The sequence below is a fragment of the Chenopodium album genome, chromosome 14 (genome assembly GCF_948465745.1).
Source record: "Chenopodium album chromosome 14, dcCheAlbu1.1, whole genome shotgun sequence".
Classification (NCBI taxonomy): Eukaryota; Viridiplantae; Streptophyta; class Magnoliopsida; order Caryophyllales; family Amaranthaceae; genus Chenopodium; species Chenopodium album.
This window is the reverse complement of record NC_137847.1, coordinates 16,133,317-16,152,468: the sequence shown is the minus strand read 5'-3', so window position 1 is coordinate 16,152,468 and position 19,152 is coordinate 16,133,317. Positions and strand designations below refer to the sequence as shown.

At 35.0% G+C, this 19,152-nt stretch overlaps 2 protein-coding genes and 1 non-coding gene across 3 annotated transcripts; 2 read left to right on the top strand and 1 right to left on the bottom strand.

The window, feature by feature from the left end:
• Positions 1-1,168: 1,168 nt before the first annotated feature.
• Positions 1,169-3,451, bottom strand: LOC145577841 (uncharacterized). Its single transcript, XM_081635274.1, has 2 exons — positions 1,440-3,451; positions 1,169-1,340 (listed from the first exon to the last, which is right to left on the bottom strand). Exons 1-2 carry the CDS (start codon positions 3,449-3,451, stop codon positions 1,169-1,171), a joined length of 2,184 nt encoding a protein of 727 aa, XP_081491400.1.
• Positions 2,961-3,067, top strand: LOC145580332 (small nucleolar RNA R71). Its single transcript, XR_014099397.1, has one exon. It is a non-coding gene; the product is annotated as a small nucleolar RNA R71 (small nucleolar RNA).
• A 7,665-nt stretch (positions 3,452-11,116) lies between the features above and the next one.
• On the top strand, positions 11,117-19,152 carry LOC145577840 (uncharacterized). The gene is made up of 4 exons (XM_081635273.1): positions 11,117-11,271; positions 14,434-14,547; positions 18,286-18,411; positions 18,693-19,152. The coding sequence occupies exons 1-4, from the start codon at positions 11,117-11,119 to the stop codon at positions 18,862-18,864; spliced, it is 567 nt and encodes a 188-aa protein (XP_081491399.1). The 3' UTR covers positions 18,865-19,152.

The following is a 19,152-nucleotide window of genomic DNA, read 5'->3' as shown; positions in this document are numbered from 1 at the left end:
CCATCGAATATAACTCCAAACATATCAAACAATCCCAACACTTACAAATTTCACTCATAAAAATATAACAATGTAACACTTGAGCGAATAACAAACTTTAACTCTCAAATTTGAAATTTTCATTGAAACTCAAATTTTTTCTTACTTTCTTTTGATCAACCTTCACTTAGAACATTTGAACATATGACAATTTTTTCTCTTTTTTTTTTCTTTTCTTTTGAAGTTCACTCTTTTTCTCATTTTTTTCACTTTTTTTCCTTGAACTTCATTTTTTTTTATTTACATCATGCTTTATTTTTCTTCTCAAAAGATTTAATTTCCATAATCATCAAAAATAAACCACAATCAAGAATAAACAACTTCTCATAACCACCCAAATTGTGCAAATAATAAGCACACTACAAACTCCCTCACCTCACTCACTAATAGCTCCCCCAAGCTAAGCTTGGGACTAGTAACCAATGGGGCAAAATCGGCTTGTAATGTGGCTAAATAAACAATAAAAGGGCACAAGCAACAACATGGGTAGCAAGAAAGGAACAAATGTATCTAATATCGTCTGAAGGCCACCTAATAGAATGAACGCCTTCATTCTCCTCAAAGTGCATAATAATGAGTCGTAAAACACTACTTATAGTCACAAACCAATACTCAAATTCATTGACATACTAGGAACTAACATACATTCCTCACCAAATCAACTAGTCAAGCACTATATTCACAAGCAGTTGGGCAAAATTGACGCATGTTAAGGCATCCAAGTAACCAAATATCAAATCAAGGCTAACTTATGCACAATACTCATCATCATATACCAAGAATCAAAACAATTTTAAGTATGGGGCACAGGGAAGCATTATTTATAATTCATTGGGATAATAAAACCCTCCTCTACGCTAAACTTCACATTGTCCTCAATGTGAACATATATCGAATAAGAACAAGCAAGGGAAAAAAAAAAAGAAAACTAGGCCCTACTGGCAGAGGCGGGATCATACCTAAGGGCGGAGCTGGGACCACCCTCAAAATAACGTCGCATCATAACCCCAAACTAAAAAGAAAATAAATAAATAAATAAAAGGGAAAATAAAATAAATAAATAAAACGGAATGGGTTGCCTCCCATTTAGCGCTTGTTTAAGGTCTTTAGCTCGACATCCTCTAGTAGCTCAACCCGGATCACCACCACGCAGAGAGGATACTCTACGGTCTTTTCTGTAAATATGTCCACCTATATAGGACTCCTTCACACAAGAATTGATATGAATTGTATCTGAACTCATTTTGATGTAGCTAAAGACATCATGTGTTGAAATGTCGTCCTCCTTTCTCCCAAGATTTCTATTAGATACACACTTATCAACCAAAGGGTTAGTAGCATCAATTCTCAAACAAGTACCACCATCAAAAGTAAAATTATGGTCATTGAAAAGTTTAAACACAACTTGTTTATCCTGAGCTCTAATGGTCACTTGTCCTTTAGGGACATCTATTAAAGCCTGACTTGTAGCAAGAAAGGGGCGACCAAAGATAAGTAGGATCTTATGGTCTTCTTTCATATCCACTACCACAAAGTCAACAGGAAAAACAAGTTCACCAATCCCAATTAATACATCTTCAACTACACCCTTAGGAAGTCTAACAGTTCTATCAGCCATCTGAAGAGATATAGGGGAGGGTTTAAGGTTTTTCAAACCTAATTTGTCATACACGGAAGAAGGCATTAAGTTAACACTAGCACTTAAATCACACAAGACCCTATCGAAAGTTGTTTCGTTTATCTTGCAAGGAATAGTAAAACTACCAGGATCATGCAATTTAGTTGGGAGGTTCTCAAGTAATATATTAGAGCCATGCTTCTTCACTACCAAACTTTCTAATTCCTTATAATTATGATTATGATGTATAATTCCTTTCACAAATTTTGCAAATTGAGGCATTTGAATTATAAGATCAGAAAAAGGAATGGTAGCATATACCTTCTTAAGAGTCTCAGAATACTTCCCAAAATGCTTATCGAGCACGGCTTTTGATAACCTTTGTGGGAAAGGCATCGGTTCCTCATAGGCTTGTGGAGCAACATATTTGGGACCTTCATTCTCACGCATTTCAATTTTCGACTCCAGATTGCACACTTTCTCCTCTAATCCCCCCATAGTTAACTCATCTCTCTTCACAAAAATTGCATTGCATTGTTTTGTTTGGACTTTTGCTTGATCTTGAAGAGTTGATAGATGACTCACTTGTTGTGATAGTTGAGAAAGGTGAGTTTCTATCCTCTTATTTTGAGCAACGAGCAATTGGATCGAGTTTTCAAAATATTCATTCTGCTTTGCTTGTAACTCAAATTGCTTTGAAATAAGCTCTTGTTGTTGTTGTTGGGAAGTAGCAAAAGTCTCCATTATGGATTCAAGATTTGAAGATTGAGGTGGTGGTTGGTGTATGGGATGATGATTGAAAGGTGCCCTTGCTTGAAAAGCGGGTGGTGGTAGAGGATTTGCTATAGCTTGAGTGTTCTTGTATGAGAACCCTTGATGATTTCTCCACCCTTCATCAAATGGCCTTGTGGAGGTCGTGGTATAAATAGCATTAGCTTGCTCAATCGTCATTCCATCATAATTGGGTTGACACTCCCGTGCAGTATGGCCTTGCAATCCACACATCTGACAAGTTTCCATCGCGGGTCGAGGGGACTCAACTTGGAGTTGATTGACTTTATGAGTTAGTGCCTGCACAGAACTAGTCAACATGGTTAGAGCATCAACATCATGTTTATTACCTATGTTGATAGCGTTTCGTCCCCTTGGATGGTAATTATCATTAGCCGCCATCTTCTCAATCAAATCCTTTGCATCGGTTGGGTTCTTAGTCATGATGGAACCTCCAGACGCAGCATCAATGTATATGCGAAACTCATGGGTCAAACCATTATAGAACGTTTGGATCAACATCCACTCTGGAATACCATGGTGAGGGCATTGTCTTTGCAATCGTTTAAATCTTCTCCATGCCTCATATAGAGATTCATCATTGGATTGATGGAAAGTAGATAGCTCGTTCCTTAATTTTGCGGTTTTCTCTTGCCCCAAGAATTTGACTAGAAAGGCCTTGGCAAGCTTGTCCCACGTATCAAAAGAACCAATACCTTCATCTCGTAACCACTCCCTTGCCCTATCCCTTAGTGAAAAAGGGAAGAGGCGTAGTCTAATAGCATCATCAGTGACACCATTGAGCTTCATAGTGTCACACTTCTCCAAGAAACTGTCAATGTGAGTCACAGGAAAATCATTTGGTAAGCCCGCAAAAGAGTCATTGGAAATGAACTGTATGAATTGGGGTTTCAACTCAAAACTCTGAGCGGTGACAGGTGGTCTAACAATACTAGAGAGGAATCCGGTTGTTGTATCCGGAATACCATACTCCAAAAGAGATTTTGTTCCTGGATCAACCATGTCTCTTGTATTTCGATTTTTCCTCCTTTTTCCTCTTCGTCTTCTTGCAGTAGCTTCGATCTCAGAATCAAAAGGTGTTAAATCATCTGAACCTAAACTTCAAGTTTGCATGCAACAAAGAAACTAAAACGGAAGATTAAAGAAACAAGGAACAATAGCCGAAGCAACAAAATAAATGCTTAGTAAAAACGAATCACAAATAACTAGAATGAAACCGTTAGTCCCCGGCAACGGCGTCAAAATTTGATAGGCGTGTCGCGTACCTAACAAAAATAACCTAACAAGACCACTACTATGTAGACGGGCAAGTAAGGGTCGGATCCCAAGAGACTATGGTTCAACTAATTAAATAGACTCGAATAAATACTAAGCGAGTAACCAATCAATATCGATAGATCAAAACTAGAACAATATTAACTAATAAGCAATAAATAATAATAATATGAAATTAATAAAGAACTAAAAACATCTAAGATTAAGTATCCCCACTAATATGAATCAATGCAATAGAACAATCAATCCCTTTCCCTCAATTAAATCAATAAATATTCCACAGGACAGATGCTCCCTAAAACAATACTAAGAGTTTCTTTCGATCAACTAATAGCTTCCCTAACATGCAATCATACCTATTTTCATGGAATCATGCATATTAAAGACATTGAGAACGGCATCCTATAAGTCCTAGCAAGAACAATTAACTATTTTCATGCATAAAAGCTCCAACTTTTAATTAGGGTTCTAATATCAATTAAGAATCAACTTTCGTTGTAAACCTAATCACATTCAATAATACTATTTCTAGTTAATCATTGATAATAAAAACCAACCCTAACAAAGAGGAATTATAAATTAATTAAATTGGGAATTGGGAAATTAAATAACACATCAATCCATATTAGGGTTCAACCTAACCCTAGATTATGAAACTACTCACACATGATAATAGAAATAACAAGACAAGTAATTAAAGAAAACATAATAACAATAATAAAATAAGAGAATTGAGAAAAGAAATCAATACTTGGAATTAATTATGAAATCTTGAATCTTGAAAGTAGAACCCTAGAAAATAATCCTCAAGAATGTAATACTAAAAAGCTCTAAAATAATGTACGTAAAAGTGTTAGATAAAAGACTATCTAAAACCTATTTATATGCTAGGAAAGTAGTAGCAGTCTTTACATAAAATTAGGACTCCTAATATCCCAAAAATTGGGCTAAATTCGTTGGTAAATAAGTGGCCGCAACTGAGCTGCGGTACAAGGCTGCGAGCCGCAGTAAGGCTGCGGAGTAGGCTGCCAGCCTTGTGTTTCTTGCTCCCTTGAAGTGCGCCGCAGGCAAGCTGCGGTAAATCGTGGTGAGCCGCAATCAAGCTGCGGATTAGGCTGCCGTGAAGCTTCGTGGATGCTAGAAACGCTCCATATGAAGATTATCTCGCGTCCAAGTTAAATTCCACACAAATCGAGCCCTATTCCTATAAAAACAAAAACAAACAAACCGAGAAGAGCAATATAGAAATAGGAAGAATAATAACTCTTAAGATTAGGAAAATGAAGAAAACACAATAAAATATGACCAAATATCACATATAAATCATGTTTAATATCGTGTTATCAGTGGGGGGAGGGGGGAGGGAAGGAATCATTTAACTATTACCTTTAAATTTGCTTGGTTTGACCATAGAAAGAAATCGGTTAAACTTTACTCCCTTTGTTTATGTTTGAGGAGGGTAAGGGTTGTTAGAGTAGTCTTCATAATAGGTGTTTTGTGAATGATGGGAAATTAGTCCCACATTGGTAGAATAAAAGTTGGTTGTATAGGTTAATCTATATAGCTTAATGTTCGGATGGAAGTCCCACATTGGTAGAATAGAAGAAGTTGCCTTGTTTAATTCTATTTAACATGTTGTTGAGAAGAAAGTCCCACATTGGTTGAATAGAGGATGATAGCTTACTCTATTCTATTTAACTTGAAGTTGGGAAGAAACTCCCACATTGGTTAAATAGAAAAGTATAGCATGGAGCTAGCCTATAAGTTACTCTATTCTATTTAACTTGATGTTGGGAAGAAAACTCCCACATTGGTTAAATAGAAAGTTTTAGCTTGGAGCTAGTCTATAAGTTTAATATTTGGAGCAAAACAAAATTTTAACGTGAGTCATGGTTATGACCACGGGCCCGGTCGGGCGAGCTTTGCCCAATCGAGCGCGAGTATAAACTTAGGAAAATAATATTTGCTTGCCCGATAGGGCTAAGATAGCCAGATCGGGCGCGAGAGCAAATTTATTTTCCTAAGTGTAGAAGGCCCGATCGGGCGGGCATTGCCCGGTCGGGCGCGATCCTAGTTAAAAGATTCGTCCATTTATTTGCCCGACCGGGCGGGCTTGGCCCGATGTTAGAGTGTCAACAGTCACTTTCTTACGGTTAAATTGATTATGATAATAATGACTTTTCATTAAAAGTCAGATTATCTTAATTAATTATATTTAGGAAATAGTGACTCTTGGTTTAAAAGGCTATTCATTATATATAGTTAATTGCTCCAAAATTATAACTAACCTTTTTACTTTATCTTCTTCTTCCTTATCTTTTCTTATTGTTCTTAAAGTGTTCTTAGAGAGTTCAATTACATTGCTTTAATTGTTCTCGAACTTAGGGAAATCCTGGGAGCATATTAACCGGTAACCCATAGCAATCATAGTGGGGGTTAAAATTGCTTTAAGGATAGTGTAAACACGTCCCTAATTCTTCTTCCCCCTAATTATTTTCTAACAAGGGTATTTGTTACCCTAAGTTTTTGTGAGGTAACAAGTGAAAGGTAACCATTACCCTTAGGTAATGATAATTGTTACCAAACCTTCTAACCAAACACTCAGTAACGGTATTGGTTTTGTAGAATCCGTTTCTAATCCAAAAAATACAGTAACCAAACATGCTTTACATCTAACTCCCTTTATTTTTGTTTGAGGGGAATAAGAGTAATTATTATTTTAGGTTTTAGAGAGGTAATAAATAGGGAAACTATAACCCCTAGGTAATGATAATTCTTATCCAAATCCTCTATCCAAATTAAACACATCTTAACTGATAATAGTTAAAATGAATATGTTTTCAACCAAAAAGTCACTTACCAAATATGTCCTAAATTAAATTTGATAATTTTTTTAGAAAAATTGATTTTAATAATCCTAACTTTACCTTATTTTCTTTTAATAATCCCAACTTTGGATTATTTAATAATCCAAACTTTGGGTGTTATTTTCTTTCTTCAATGCCAGTGACAGGCGACTTGTAGAATTGGCTTTTTTTTATGGCACGTGTCACAACCTAATTGGTTAAAACATTATATAAAATAAATAATTTATTAAATTAAAAAAAAACAAAATTAAGAAAAAATAGCCACCGAACCCCACCCCTTTCACGGTTTCTCACACCGAACCAACCCCCAAAAGATCCGGCCACCTAGCCCTTGACGTCGGCCGGCCAACCGCCCCCACCCCTTTCTTCCCCACCTCCCACGCCAGTAAACTACAGTCCCCCTCCCATTCCCCATCCCCCGAAATAGCAGCCCCCTCTTGGCCATTATTCCCCCATACCTCGAAATTTTGAAACAAAACGGAATCTTCCCTCACTCACCCTCACTCTAACCCCCACCTAGGAGCAATTGGTGGCGAGTATTTGTTATTACGAGTTGATTGGGCGGTGGTGAGTTGGCTAGGGTTTTGGGGTGGGGGAGGTGGCAGTTTGGGGATTTTGGGAATGGGGGAGGGGTTTCTTTGGTGGTTGCATGGGGGAATGGGAAGGGTTGGGGGGGAGGGGGTAATTGGCAACATCAGGGGTGGGGAAGGGGCAGCGTGTTAGGCATTGGGGTTGGGGGTTAGGTGATCGATAGGGGAAGGGGAAGGGTTGGATTTTTTTTTTTTTTGGATCAATCAAGACTTGACACATGTCAAGTAACCTAAAATAATAGGTCATTGGCTTTTGTTAACCTGTTTGGGATTGAAGAATTAAAACTACCCCTGAAATTCGAATTATTCCAGAATAATCTAAAGTTGGGATTAAAAAAAAATCAAGCAAAGTTGGGATTAGCAAAACCAATTTTTCCTAATTTTTATGGGATGTGTTGGTGAAATTACGGGGCATATACTTATGTTGAATCCGAAGAATAGGCACCAACAAGCTAGGCAACAAGTGTTTGGATCAAATGGCAAAGGGATGTTGTTCTAACTTAATCCAAATCCTAAGTTTGAGACTTAGGAAGAGCTTTTTCCTCATTCAGGGCCTGAAATCTGACTTATATTTAGATTAGTAGATTCTAGTTGGTTTTGAATTAAGCTAGTTATTTATTTTTTATTTTCTATTAGAATGAGCCACAAGGGTAATACAGATTACAAATGAAGGTAGGAAAGTTTGAACTTGTGACCTATCATACACAAACCATCAATTATTACTATAAGTCTAAGTCTTCATTGGTTGTGTTTTTACTTATTCCACGTTAGATTGATTATTGCATCAATTATATATATTTGGCAACTCATTCCAAGTAACTTAAATGATAAGGTGTTGCAAATTTAAGGCATTTAAATTATGACTATAAGGCCAATTTAAGTCTTCATTGGTTATGTTTGTATGTATTATAAGATTCGTTGCATCAGTTATATATATTCGGCTAAATATTTCAAGCAACATAAATGATAAGGTGATACAAATTTAAGGCACTTTATTAGAGATTTGTGTGAAGAAAATGAGAAGTTAATTGTAAACTGAGAAAATGCTCATGGTAATTTTCTTGACAATAGCTATCTCTGTTATCCTCCTTACTTCGAAAGATGTTTTTTTAAAAGCTAATTCAAGCTTAAGATGTTTACTTTTTATGTACACTTTTCAATGTATGGTAATACTGACTTAGAGACTTTTAATAAATTACAGGAGTAATTATGTAATGAGATCAAATTTTATCTACATCACTTACCTTTATCCGCAATGACCTAACCTCCCTAGTCCCTGCCAAGACCAAACATAAAGGTGATAATCGTGGTATTGCTACAAATTAATAAAATAACATGTTCTATTGGCACTTGGCAGCGTAGGTATATTAGTAAACTGCTAACTAATTAGTCGTTGTATTGGAAAAGCAAAAAACATTATATTAGTGCTTAATCTATTCTGCAACCTTAAAGTTGAACAAACAATAACAATAGATAGTGGCATTAATTAACTACTTAAAAATGCAAGCCACACATGGCTTGGAATATACTCCAAGATAATTTGGTTAAGTGTTATAATTTGCTGGTAACACATCCACTATTACAAATTAAAGTGATTTTTTGTCAATTAAAGTATTAGTTTACCCACTTTGAAAGTGATCACAAAGAATCTTCTGCTTATTATTTTGTCTAGTGAATTTTTGTGGAATGTTTTTTTTTTTTTTTTTTTTTCCATTCCCATCAATGGAATAGTATATCACCACAACATATAAACTTGGGGATTAATTGATAAATACCGGCTAAATTGATTAAGATTAAACCAATATTATTAAAAAAATAAATTAGGTATTTTTCGAGCCATGCTCGAATTTTAAATTAATACATATAATAATCAAAATTTAATAAAGCTTTGATATAGCCTTTTCAAAAAAAAAAAAAAAAAAAGATTTTAAGAAAAATAATTCAGTGTATTCAACAATTGATATATATTTTTTTTTTGACAAGAGCTTAAACAACAATAAAAATAGAACAAACTAGAAGACAAAATTAAAAGACGACAAACTACTGTTCGTCGTCGTAGCTAGAACGTGAGCTTTCTCCACTACTGCTCAATCCACCTTGAGAGTGCTACACCAATCAAAACTGTTGCTAAGGGCACGAATACGAGCAACTGTCCACCGAATTGAAATTTCCGAATGTAGTGCACCCCGAAGGCACCGGACGACCGTAGTAGAATCTGTATAATATAAATAGTAACCGCACTAACTGACTTAGCGAGCACCCATTGTAACCCTACCAAACATGCATTCATTTCTGCATGTAGAGCTGATTGAGCAAGCCCACAAGAAGCCCCTCCTAGCTACCCCTGTTCCCTGTACTCCCCAACCTCCGGACCCATCCCTGATCTGCTAGTGTGCTTATTCCACGAGCCATCAACTAGAACAATCGTTGGCCCCATCAAGTTCCTAGTTCCCGAGTCCTGTAACACAACGGATAAAACACCCGGTGGGTAATCGTTAACCAACTCCGGGGGGTGCAATGCTTGAAGTTCCCCAGCCTTCTTAGCGGCAAAAAGACCAATTCTAACACACCAAAGGTGTAAAGTCCTAGGTTTTTAAAGGGCCATGGGCATAGAAGAAATGGGATCCCCAAAGACGAGCTATCCTCCTCACAATATGACATATATCACATGATTTTGAAGAGAAAAACCAAAAAACAAAAAAGCGCAGTGATACCAAACCGGCCCTTAGTTTTTAATTTTTTTGGTTTTTTGTATTTCAAAATCATATGATATATAATGAATTAAAAATTGGTCAAATTTATTAAATTCATAATGATTTTAAAAGCTGTCAATAGAAAAGTGGAAACAATTTTTCTAAAGAAAACAGAATAACAAAAACAAAAAACTGGCACGAACAAGCCCTAAATTATTTTTAAAAATATTACTTGAACATGGTAAGATAACAAAGCCAAATTTCTAACCCAAACTTTTATAGAGTTATTATATAAAAAGGTCTTTTCTTCTTCATTTTTTCACCGTTTGGGTACTCACTTCGTTTTTTCACCCTTTAATTGGGTACCCACTACGTTTATTCACCCTTTGGGGTACTCAATCTAAAAATCCGACCAATTAACTCATGTCTAACTCACCGTTAACCTTAGGCAAATTTAAAAAAATTATTTAAAGCAAATAAATGTAAAATCATTAAATTCTACCTGTATCATCCTTATGCCGAGTGTCATCTATATTCAATTAATTATTACTATTAATTTAACCAACACAAGAGATAAGGTAATTAACAAATCTCTTCATTACAAATTAGGTAAAAAAAATTTAACTCCATACTTCATTATTTTTTTTTTTTTTTAAATTAAACAACCATAGACAAGCTAGATTAGAAAAGAAAAATTAAAAAATTAAAAAATAAAAAGGCAAGATGACAAGCATTAAGCCATCCACAAACTATTGAGTGCGGCAGTTCGCACCCAATAGTTTCGTGCGGCATTCCTCCTTTCTCCATTTTTACGTCTTTTCCATTTTGCTCCTCTTTGAAAAGCAAAAAAAGTTGCAGAACCTATCTCTCTCCTCTTTCTTCTTTCTTCCAACTTAAAAACGCCATCTTCATTGCGATTTGCAATTAAGGCTGCTATTTGGTGGAGTCCAAACTTTTATGTTCGATTGGTGGTGCGATTTGGTGGTGCATTTAGGTGGAGAAATTTGGGTGCAATTTGGTGGGGATTTGGTGCAATTTGGTGGCTACTTGGTGCGATGTGGTGGTGGCGATTTGGGTGCGATTTGGTGGCTACTTGGTGCTATTTTGTGTGGCGATTTGGTGGTGATTTTGTAGCATTTAAAGGTAACAGATCTGGTGTTTAGGGGAGGGTTGGTGGCTGGACGGTGCAAATGTTGCACATTCTAGCTGCTGCCCTGTAGGCTGCGTGGCTGAGCTTACGACATGGCTGTGCAGCCTGAGCCAGCCGGCGCTGCAGTGGCTGGGCTTCGGCCTGGCTGCGGTGGCAGACTGTTGTGGTGGCTGGGCAGTGAGTCTGGCAGCGGCAGTGACGTGGTTAAGCAGCAACTCAATCACGGTTTCCCAATTTGTTATAAAAAGTTTTTTATTTTATAACATATTAGTCAACATTAGTAACATATTAGGCATTAATAAAAACGTATCAGCCAATAAAAAGAACATATCATCCAACACAGAAAAGAAAAAAAAAACAAAAAGAATATATTAGGGTTCGTTTGGCATTGCTGTGGTTTTCTGTTTTTTGGTTTTTTGATTTTTAAGAGTATATGATATATGTCCTATAATGAATCAAAAATTATATAAACTTATTAAAATCACGATAATTTTGAAAGCTGACAACAGAATAGTGAAAACACCTTTTCTTGTTTTCTGTTTTTGGTTTTCAAAAAACAGAAAACTGAAAATAAAAAATGATGTCAAACAAGCCCTTAGCTAACAAATGAAATATATAAGCTAACCAAATAAACATATCATCTAACAAAAGATACATATCAGCCAACATAAGAAACATATCAACTAACAAAAGAAACATATCAGCCACTAAAACGATGAAATTTGCAAACAAAAGCAACAGGTAGGCCAACAAAATAAACATATCAGTCAACAAAATAAAACATATAAGCCAACAATTAAAATATACATATCAGCCAATTGATGTCTGATAGCAGCAAACAATAAGAACATATCAAAAAAAAATTTTAAAAAAAAACATATCAACCAACAAAAAGAATATATCAGCCAACACAAAAACCATATCAGCCAACAAATGAATCACATCAACCAACGCATGAAATATATTAACCAACAAGTAAAATATACCAACTAAGTCTGCCGCATTCCGCACCCAATACCTTTTTTTTAAGCAACCACGGATATAATCCATTTATTTCTCTCCTTGTTTTGATTAGCAACTCTTTCAGCTCCAAATTTATGGAATCGATGAAGGTACTATAAAGGATCAGCATACTCATCGAACAAAGCCCAACATATATCATCATCATTGACAATTTTTTGCGTTTTTCTTTGAGACATTTATCGGAGGCTTCACGCCTTTACGGATCTTTTACCAAAATGGCTAATTAAATAAAATTATATACTAAAATAACTATTTATAAATTTTAATTCCAAAATTAGCTAAATTATTAACTTGGAAGATAAATTATTTCTTTCTTTCTTTTCCTTTAAAGCGGTTTGGCCTGGTTTAACTGCTTGGATTTATCTTTTAATTTTTTTATTTTATTTTATTTTATTTTTTTTTTTTTTTTTTTTGTATTTTTAAATAAGTTGGAAAATTTTAAAGCCATTTACTGGTATATGTATAGTAAACAACCGCTAATAAGCAACCCTAACTTCAAAATCACAAAAAATTCTAAACTTTTGTCTTGATCATATCACAAAAAGTTGTAAGTTCAAGTAGTATTTTCTATAAGTACAACCGCAAATTCATAAATGGTAAGGGATTTTAAGATATTCTTTGTCTTTTTCATGTTATCATGTATATGCTAATTATATGGTCTTTGCTAACTTATGCTAGTTTTGAATTTTGAGGAGTTTAATGTGTATAATAAATAAATGAATAAATAAAAGAATTTTCATAAAAAAAAATAAAAATAAAAAAATAAAAATTCAAACCCAAATATACTTTTTTTTTTTTAAACTTTTTTTTTTATTTTTTTTATTTTTTTTTTAAATAAAACCCAAAAAACTAACCAAATGAGTTCAAAGGAAAATAAAGAAATCGGTAATTTTTCTTCCAAGTCAATGATTTAGGTAGTTTTGAAATTAAAATTATAAACATCTATTTTGGTAAATACTTCTGTAAATTAGCCATATTGGTAAAAGATCCAGGCTTAATTAGTAACGAAGCTAATAAACTAGAATAATAAAAAAAATGTTAACCATTGTTGAAGTAAATGTGTTTATCCAATATAATCAAGATACAACTAGAATGATGAACTGTAAACCGATGATATTGGTTGCATTGGATAATTAGTCTAATTTATACTACAACAATGGAGTTACACCGATTATGTGTCAGAAATGTTAACCAAGGGCCTTATCTGTTTAACCCAATACCCTATCTTCTTTAGGAGAATTAATTAATTTTGGCTGGAATTCTCTCTTAAGTACCTGAATGGTGAAAGAAAAGAAGAGAGTACTCAGACGGTGAAAAAATTAAGAAGTTATGACCCTTTTGCATGCCTAGCTCAACTTTTATACGAGTATGTGGCTGACCACATGATGTAGCTAGCCACTCATGTAAGTTAATTTTGTTAGTGATATAGGAGTTACTTGGTTGGTATCATAGGGGTTACTCAGTCCATAATAGTTACACTATCAGTATTTACATGGATTACTCAGTTATTGTTAATTTAATGTTTGATTCGTGGAGTATAGGTATGAGATATGAGTTTGGAATGACTAAAATTCATACTATTTGTTTGGTTGTAAAAAATATGAATTTTAAACTTATACCTCAAACCCATGAGGTAGGGGTTTAGAAACCTTAGAGGAGTTGGATTTGACCCATTCCACTCCTTTGGGTATTAAATAAAAGAAAGAAATAGTGAGAGATTTCATTCTAAAAATTGAACCAAACACATTTTTTTTAAGTATCAATTTCCAACGATATCACCTTAACCTCATTCGTGATTCCAAACCCATATCACTCTATAAATCAAACGCCCTCTTAAGAATAACTCCGTCACTATTACATGGGTTACTCGACTGTGCACCTGAAAAACGAGTTGAATTTCAAATCAATTAAATATTTTAATTTCAGATAACATAATTCAATTCAAACAAAAAATTTAATTTTAGTGAAAATCAAGGCTTAATTTTTATCCAATCAACTTTTTTATTGATAAACAGTAATCAAATAGTGTAGGCCTATTCCTCAAAAAAAAAAAAAAAAAAAAAAAAATAGTATAGGCCTAATTTTTTTTTTTTTTTTTTTTTTGGAAACAAATATAGGCCTAATTTAATTTCATAATTATTGATTGAATTGTTTACGGAGTACGCTTTTATTTGGCAGTAAAATCTGAAATTAAATTCCTAGAGAGAGAGCGTTGGAGACGACATCAACATGGCTGGGGAAGCTAGTTCTTCATCATCAGCTGCCATTCCAGAGGTATAATTTCACTCTTGAACAATTAATCATGCTTAATTTCTTGATTTATTTTCTGGGTTTTGAAATTTTGATGCTTTTTGGGTATAAAACAATCAGCAATTCGAAGATGAAGAAGATTTGCTGTTAGTGGGTCTGGTTGGGTGGAGCCAAGAACATGGTGTGAGCATCTTCCTTCTTTGACTTCCGATCTTTCTCACATTCCCACCCCTGATACTTCCTGCTTCAGGTCTTTTTCTCTCTCTTTCGATGAGTTATTACTTTTTACTTTTAATTTTTTATTATTTTGGAAATTGCCCATCAATAAATTATTGGTGTTGTTATTGGTACTGGTTTAGGAATTTAGGACAAAATCACGCGTAATTTGTGTTATGTACTGTATGTTTGGTTACTGTTTAATGTTTTTATTTATTTGAAATATCATTATACTCCGTATTTAGCTCTTAGGACTGCGTATATCATTAATTACGATGAGACCTTAGGGATGGACAAGGATGGACAAGACGATACGATAGTAAAATTGGTAATTGAAAGTGGTTGAGTTGATGGGTGATGTTTGTTATGTTAAATTGGGATTGACAAGTTAATGAAGATTGTTTTGAATAGCCAATAGTACCCAATGAGCTAGGAGCTACTAATGCTCTGATAGGTGTTAGATTCGAATCAAAACAGTTTTACTGTTGTAAAAGACTAATATTAGAAGAGATGGGTAACCATTTTACATCCAAACTGTTTGACTTTTACTAAGGTAAGGTGTTGTTTGGTTGCACACAAAAAATGGAGGAATTAAAAATTCCCATGAATTTGGAAATAGGAGGCTTGTTTGGCAGACCATAAAAAGTGATAATGTGGGAAGTGCAAAATCATGGGAATTTCCAATTCCCACAAAATATGGGAATTTAATTACCAAGGTCCCCCTGCTAATTCAAAATTCCCATGATTTGTAAATACCCATATAACAACCAAACAAGTTTTGTAAATTCTTAGGAAATTAGATGTGGGATTTTAATTCCCATGAAATACAAATGCCTATAGGAAATAAATTCCTTTGTCAACCAAACAAGCCCTAAGAGTAATTTGTCTATCTTACTCTTTAATAATGTGATGTTGAACAGATGTATAATTATTTCACTGTTATGTGGACTGTGTTTGACTAATTGTGGTGCATTCATATGGTTCTTATATGCACCGGATACGTTTATTGCCAGAAAGAATATGTGTTTACATGTTATTTACAAAGATGAACACTAGATTAACTAGTAATAATGTCGGATGAATGCAGAGAAAATATTAAGAAGCTCATTTAGATTATGGCGGAGGGTTACGGTAGGCCAGTGACAGCTAGTGTGAAACTTTGTCACATCACATGTCATGAGCCACAATGATTGGGAGTAAAGCTAGGATGGGTGATCTCTTGGAAAGTCCTCGTGTTGGTTCATGTAGCCGATTCTACTTATGGGATTAAGGTGTTTAATCAAGCAAACAATCATTTAGAAAGATCATATACCATTCCTTACTGAACTTGCCTTTCAAGTACCAATTTTGCCTTCATGATAGGATCATTTTAGAGGCACTGCACTGCTGTATTTCAAAATTAAATGTTGTTCAAATAAGTTTATAAGGTCAATTTTTTGACTTAGAATAACATTTTGTATTTGTTATGATGAGACTCCCCAAACATAATGACCATTCACTATAGATAATTGTGCAACAATATAAGTATGTTTAAATGAGAAAGTTAGTAGGGTAGGGAGAGTTAAAGATCAATATTCCTTGTTTGTATATGAAGTTGGGTAAGGGTGAGAAGAGAATGATTAAATACACTGTTAGGGTAATTATCTGTAATCTTACAAAGTATGATGTGGCAGTGAGCAAACACTTTTTTGTCACTTGTTAGTAAAGATAAATTTCAGTCCTTTTGTGTTGTTTTTTTAATTTTATTTTCTATTATCTTCAATTCTTCATGATTCTTTCATTTGATCATGAGAGTTGGGGTGGCTGTTCCACCTTCCTTGATTAGGTCCCTCTACCTCTTATTTCCCTCCCTGAAAGTGTGTAACTGCCTTAGCCAATGTTGTCTCCTAATTGGCAGGTATCAATGCAATGTGAAACTATTTGTGATTGATATTTTTTGTTTGCTTTCCATTCTAAGTACATTGGGATTTTTAATGCTGTTACTACACTTTAGGGCTACTCTCTGCAGTGTCAGGACTTTATAGGGGTGTTCGTTGCAGACTGCTCTTGTAATCCATTGCTAGGTTATATATCTATAATCTATCAACCAGAGGCTTGTCCTTACCTTAAAGTCTTTAACTATACTCAGCTATTGACATTCTTATTCTGTTTTCCACATTTCTTTACTGATACTTGTGGCGCATGCCATCTGCCCTTCTGCTGTGCACAAATAAACTTTTAACTCTATTTGCCTTGGTATTTAGCAGACTCACCTAATGTGTCATGCTGCTTAGTAATTTGATTGGTCTCAACATAAGTAACACCTCTGTAGGATAATTGATTGATATCTGCAAGTTTTTTAAAGCGAACTTAGTATTACTTAATCTTTAAAAATGTTTGTTTGTAGCAAATTTTTCCTTAGTATTTGTCTTTAGTGTGTTTGTGAGTTAATCTTAGAAAGCAGACCATGAGAAAGAGCTGTAAGTACAGAAAGGCCTTAAACTATTTTTTTTAAGAAAGCTTTGAGTAGTATACCTGTATAAAAATTAGATGTCAATGATGGAAGCTATTCTTTATTTGCTTGGTTCTCTATTTTGCTTTCTTTTCTAACTCCTTGCATCAACGTCTTCCATCCATTGGAATTTTGGAAACTTGCTGTTTGAGTTCAATCCTATTCAGTCTGGCCTATGGTACTTCTGGCTAGCCTGATACCCCATAAGAAGTCCAATCAACAAGAAATTGATGCAACAATAGAGCCTAGATGTAGGAGTTTATAGGTACTATTAAGCGGGAAAACATGAATCATATTCATAAAGCACCTAATCCCAAGATTGCATGCATAACACACAAGACACATAATCATACCTTTGAAGTGTGAACACGTAGCAATTTGACAGGCAAATCAGGGAGAGAATAGAGCCCCAAGCGTTGCTCCTCTACTTAGTTCACGAGATTCGAACGAGCCGTCCACCAATACTAGATTGGTCGAGTGAAAGAGGAAAACCGCGATCACCACCTTTAATGGACTAACCGACCACCACGAACCACCACACTGGCGCCGAGGGAGGAGAGAGAGCCGTGAGAGAGAGAGGAGTATGAGAGGGGTTTGGTCTCGTGTTTGCTAATTAGGATTTGATCAAACTGATCACTCAATTGCATAACTGAAAACCCTAGGCACTTAGTCTATTTATAATCATATTATAATTAGACTAAGTCACGAGGCCCAGTAGCCTCCATACTACTCCATGTAGCCGACCATACTAGGGGATGAGGCCCATCATGGGCCTCGTCCTCTCGTGCTCGATCTAGGCCCTTTGTGTGACCTTATAGGATCCGTCCAATTGAGCTTTGGCCTATTTTACTAGCCTAAAGATCGTTAGTACCTCTAGCTATGATAAAATGACGACCCAAATGTCCGAACTTAATTATCTCCATAATTTGATTCATTTATATATCTAGTAATTGCACACGACGAAGACATAAATCCTTCACTAGAGGCATTCATTTACTTGAATCAAACCTAATTTAAGCATTTGTCTGCTGTATTGTTTTACCTTTAGCCCTTTCTAGCTAAGTTTCTGTTAAGTTTACATTAATTTGATAAGAGAAATTAATCTTACCCGTGCCTCTTCTATTGTTCTCTAGTTTGGTCTTGAGTCTATTCAATAGAGACATTTTGGTATTGAAGTGTATATATCAAGCTTTGTGCTGAAGTACAAATTTTCAGTTTTATGTTGAACCTTGTCCTAAAAATTCTTAGCTGCTGTTGACAGTTGTCGTTTCTGTTTTTAAGGTGTCATCACCCTGCTGAAAACTGGGTATGCTTGTTCTGTAAGGATGTCCTTTGTAGCCGATTCATAAATAAGCACATGCTTGAGCATTACGAGCAGAAAGGCCACTGTCTAGCCCTTAGCTACAGGTACTTCTTAGCATTTTCTCTATTCTTTAAGTCACCAAATTACAACATGTCAAATCATATGCATCAATGTCAACAAAATCTGCATAAACAAATATTTAAATTAAAACTGTAATTAAGATAACTTAAGTCTCACATTATTGCTTCTTGGAAGGCATTAATTCCTTTTCTTTTCCGTGTAAAACAATGTGATAATCTGGGCAGGCTGGGGATCAAGAGACAAAACATGGTTGAACTATTGGCAGCTAATTTTTCTGATTGTGTTTTATTTTTTTGTCCGACAGTGACTTGTCAGTTTGGTGTTTCACTTGTGATGCATACTTGGATGCTCAAGTCATTCAACAGCTGCACATTGCATATGAAACTGCTTACTTACTGAAATTTGGAGAATCTCCACCAGTTCGTACGATGGAATGCATGCAGTTGGAAGACACTGGGGCTGGCAGTTCATCCTAGGGTTCGGTCATATGTAATAATCAATAACATGGTAGAGTACTTTAAGCTAACAGAACACAGCAAGATTAGGGAGCTTCGTAGCTAGGTTGCGCTTAAATTGACCAGATGCTGAAACTTACTAACTTATAAATATTTAGGGATAGCTTGTTGTCACTGTTATATTAACTTTGATATTCTCTATTTCTCATTGTTGAAACTTTCTAGCTTATAAATTGTCATTGTTCATTTTTGTTTATTTCATTTTAGCAGACTTACATAAACCTAAAAAAAAGATGGAAATTTCGTTTA

Bases quoted from the DNA above. Each gene is read 5' to 3' on its own strand.
- LOC145577841 (XM_081635274.1), bottom strand. From the start codon at position 3,451: ATGGTTGATCCAGGAACAAAATCTCTTTTGGAGTATGGTATTCCGGAT. The intron at 1,341-1,439 runs GTTTAAACTTTT...TGTATCTAATAG, and splicing joins GCTCAGGATAAACAAGTTGT to AAATCTTGGGAGAAAGGAGG.
- LOC145577840 (XM_081635273.1), top strand. From the start codon at position 11,117: ATGGCTGTGCAGCCTGAGCCAGCCGGCGCTGCAGTGGCTGGGCTTCGG. The intron at 14,548-18,285 runs GTCTTTTTCTCT...TCTGTTTTTAAG, and splicing joins CCTGATACTTCCTGCTTCAG to GTGTCATCACCCTGCTGAAA. The intron at 18,412-18,692 runs GTACTTCTTAGC...TTTGTCCGACAG, and splicing joins TGTCTAGCCCTTAGCTACAG to TGACTTGTCAGTTTGGTGTT.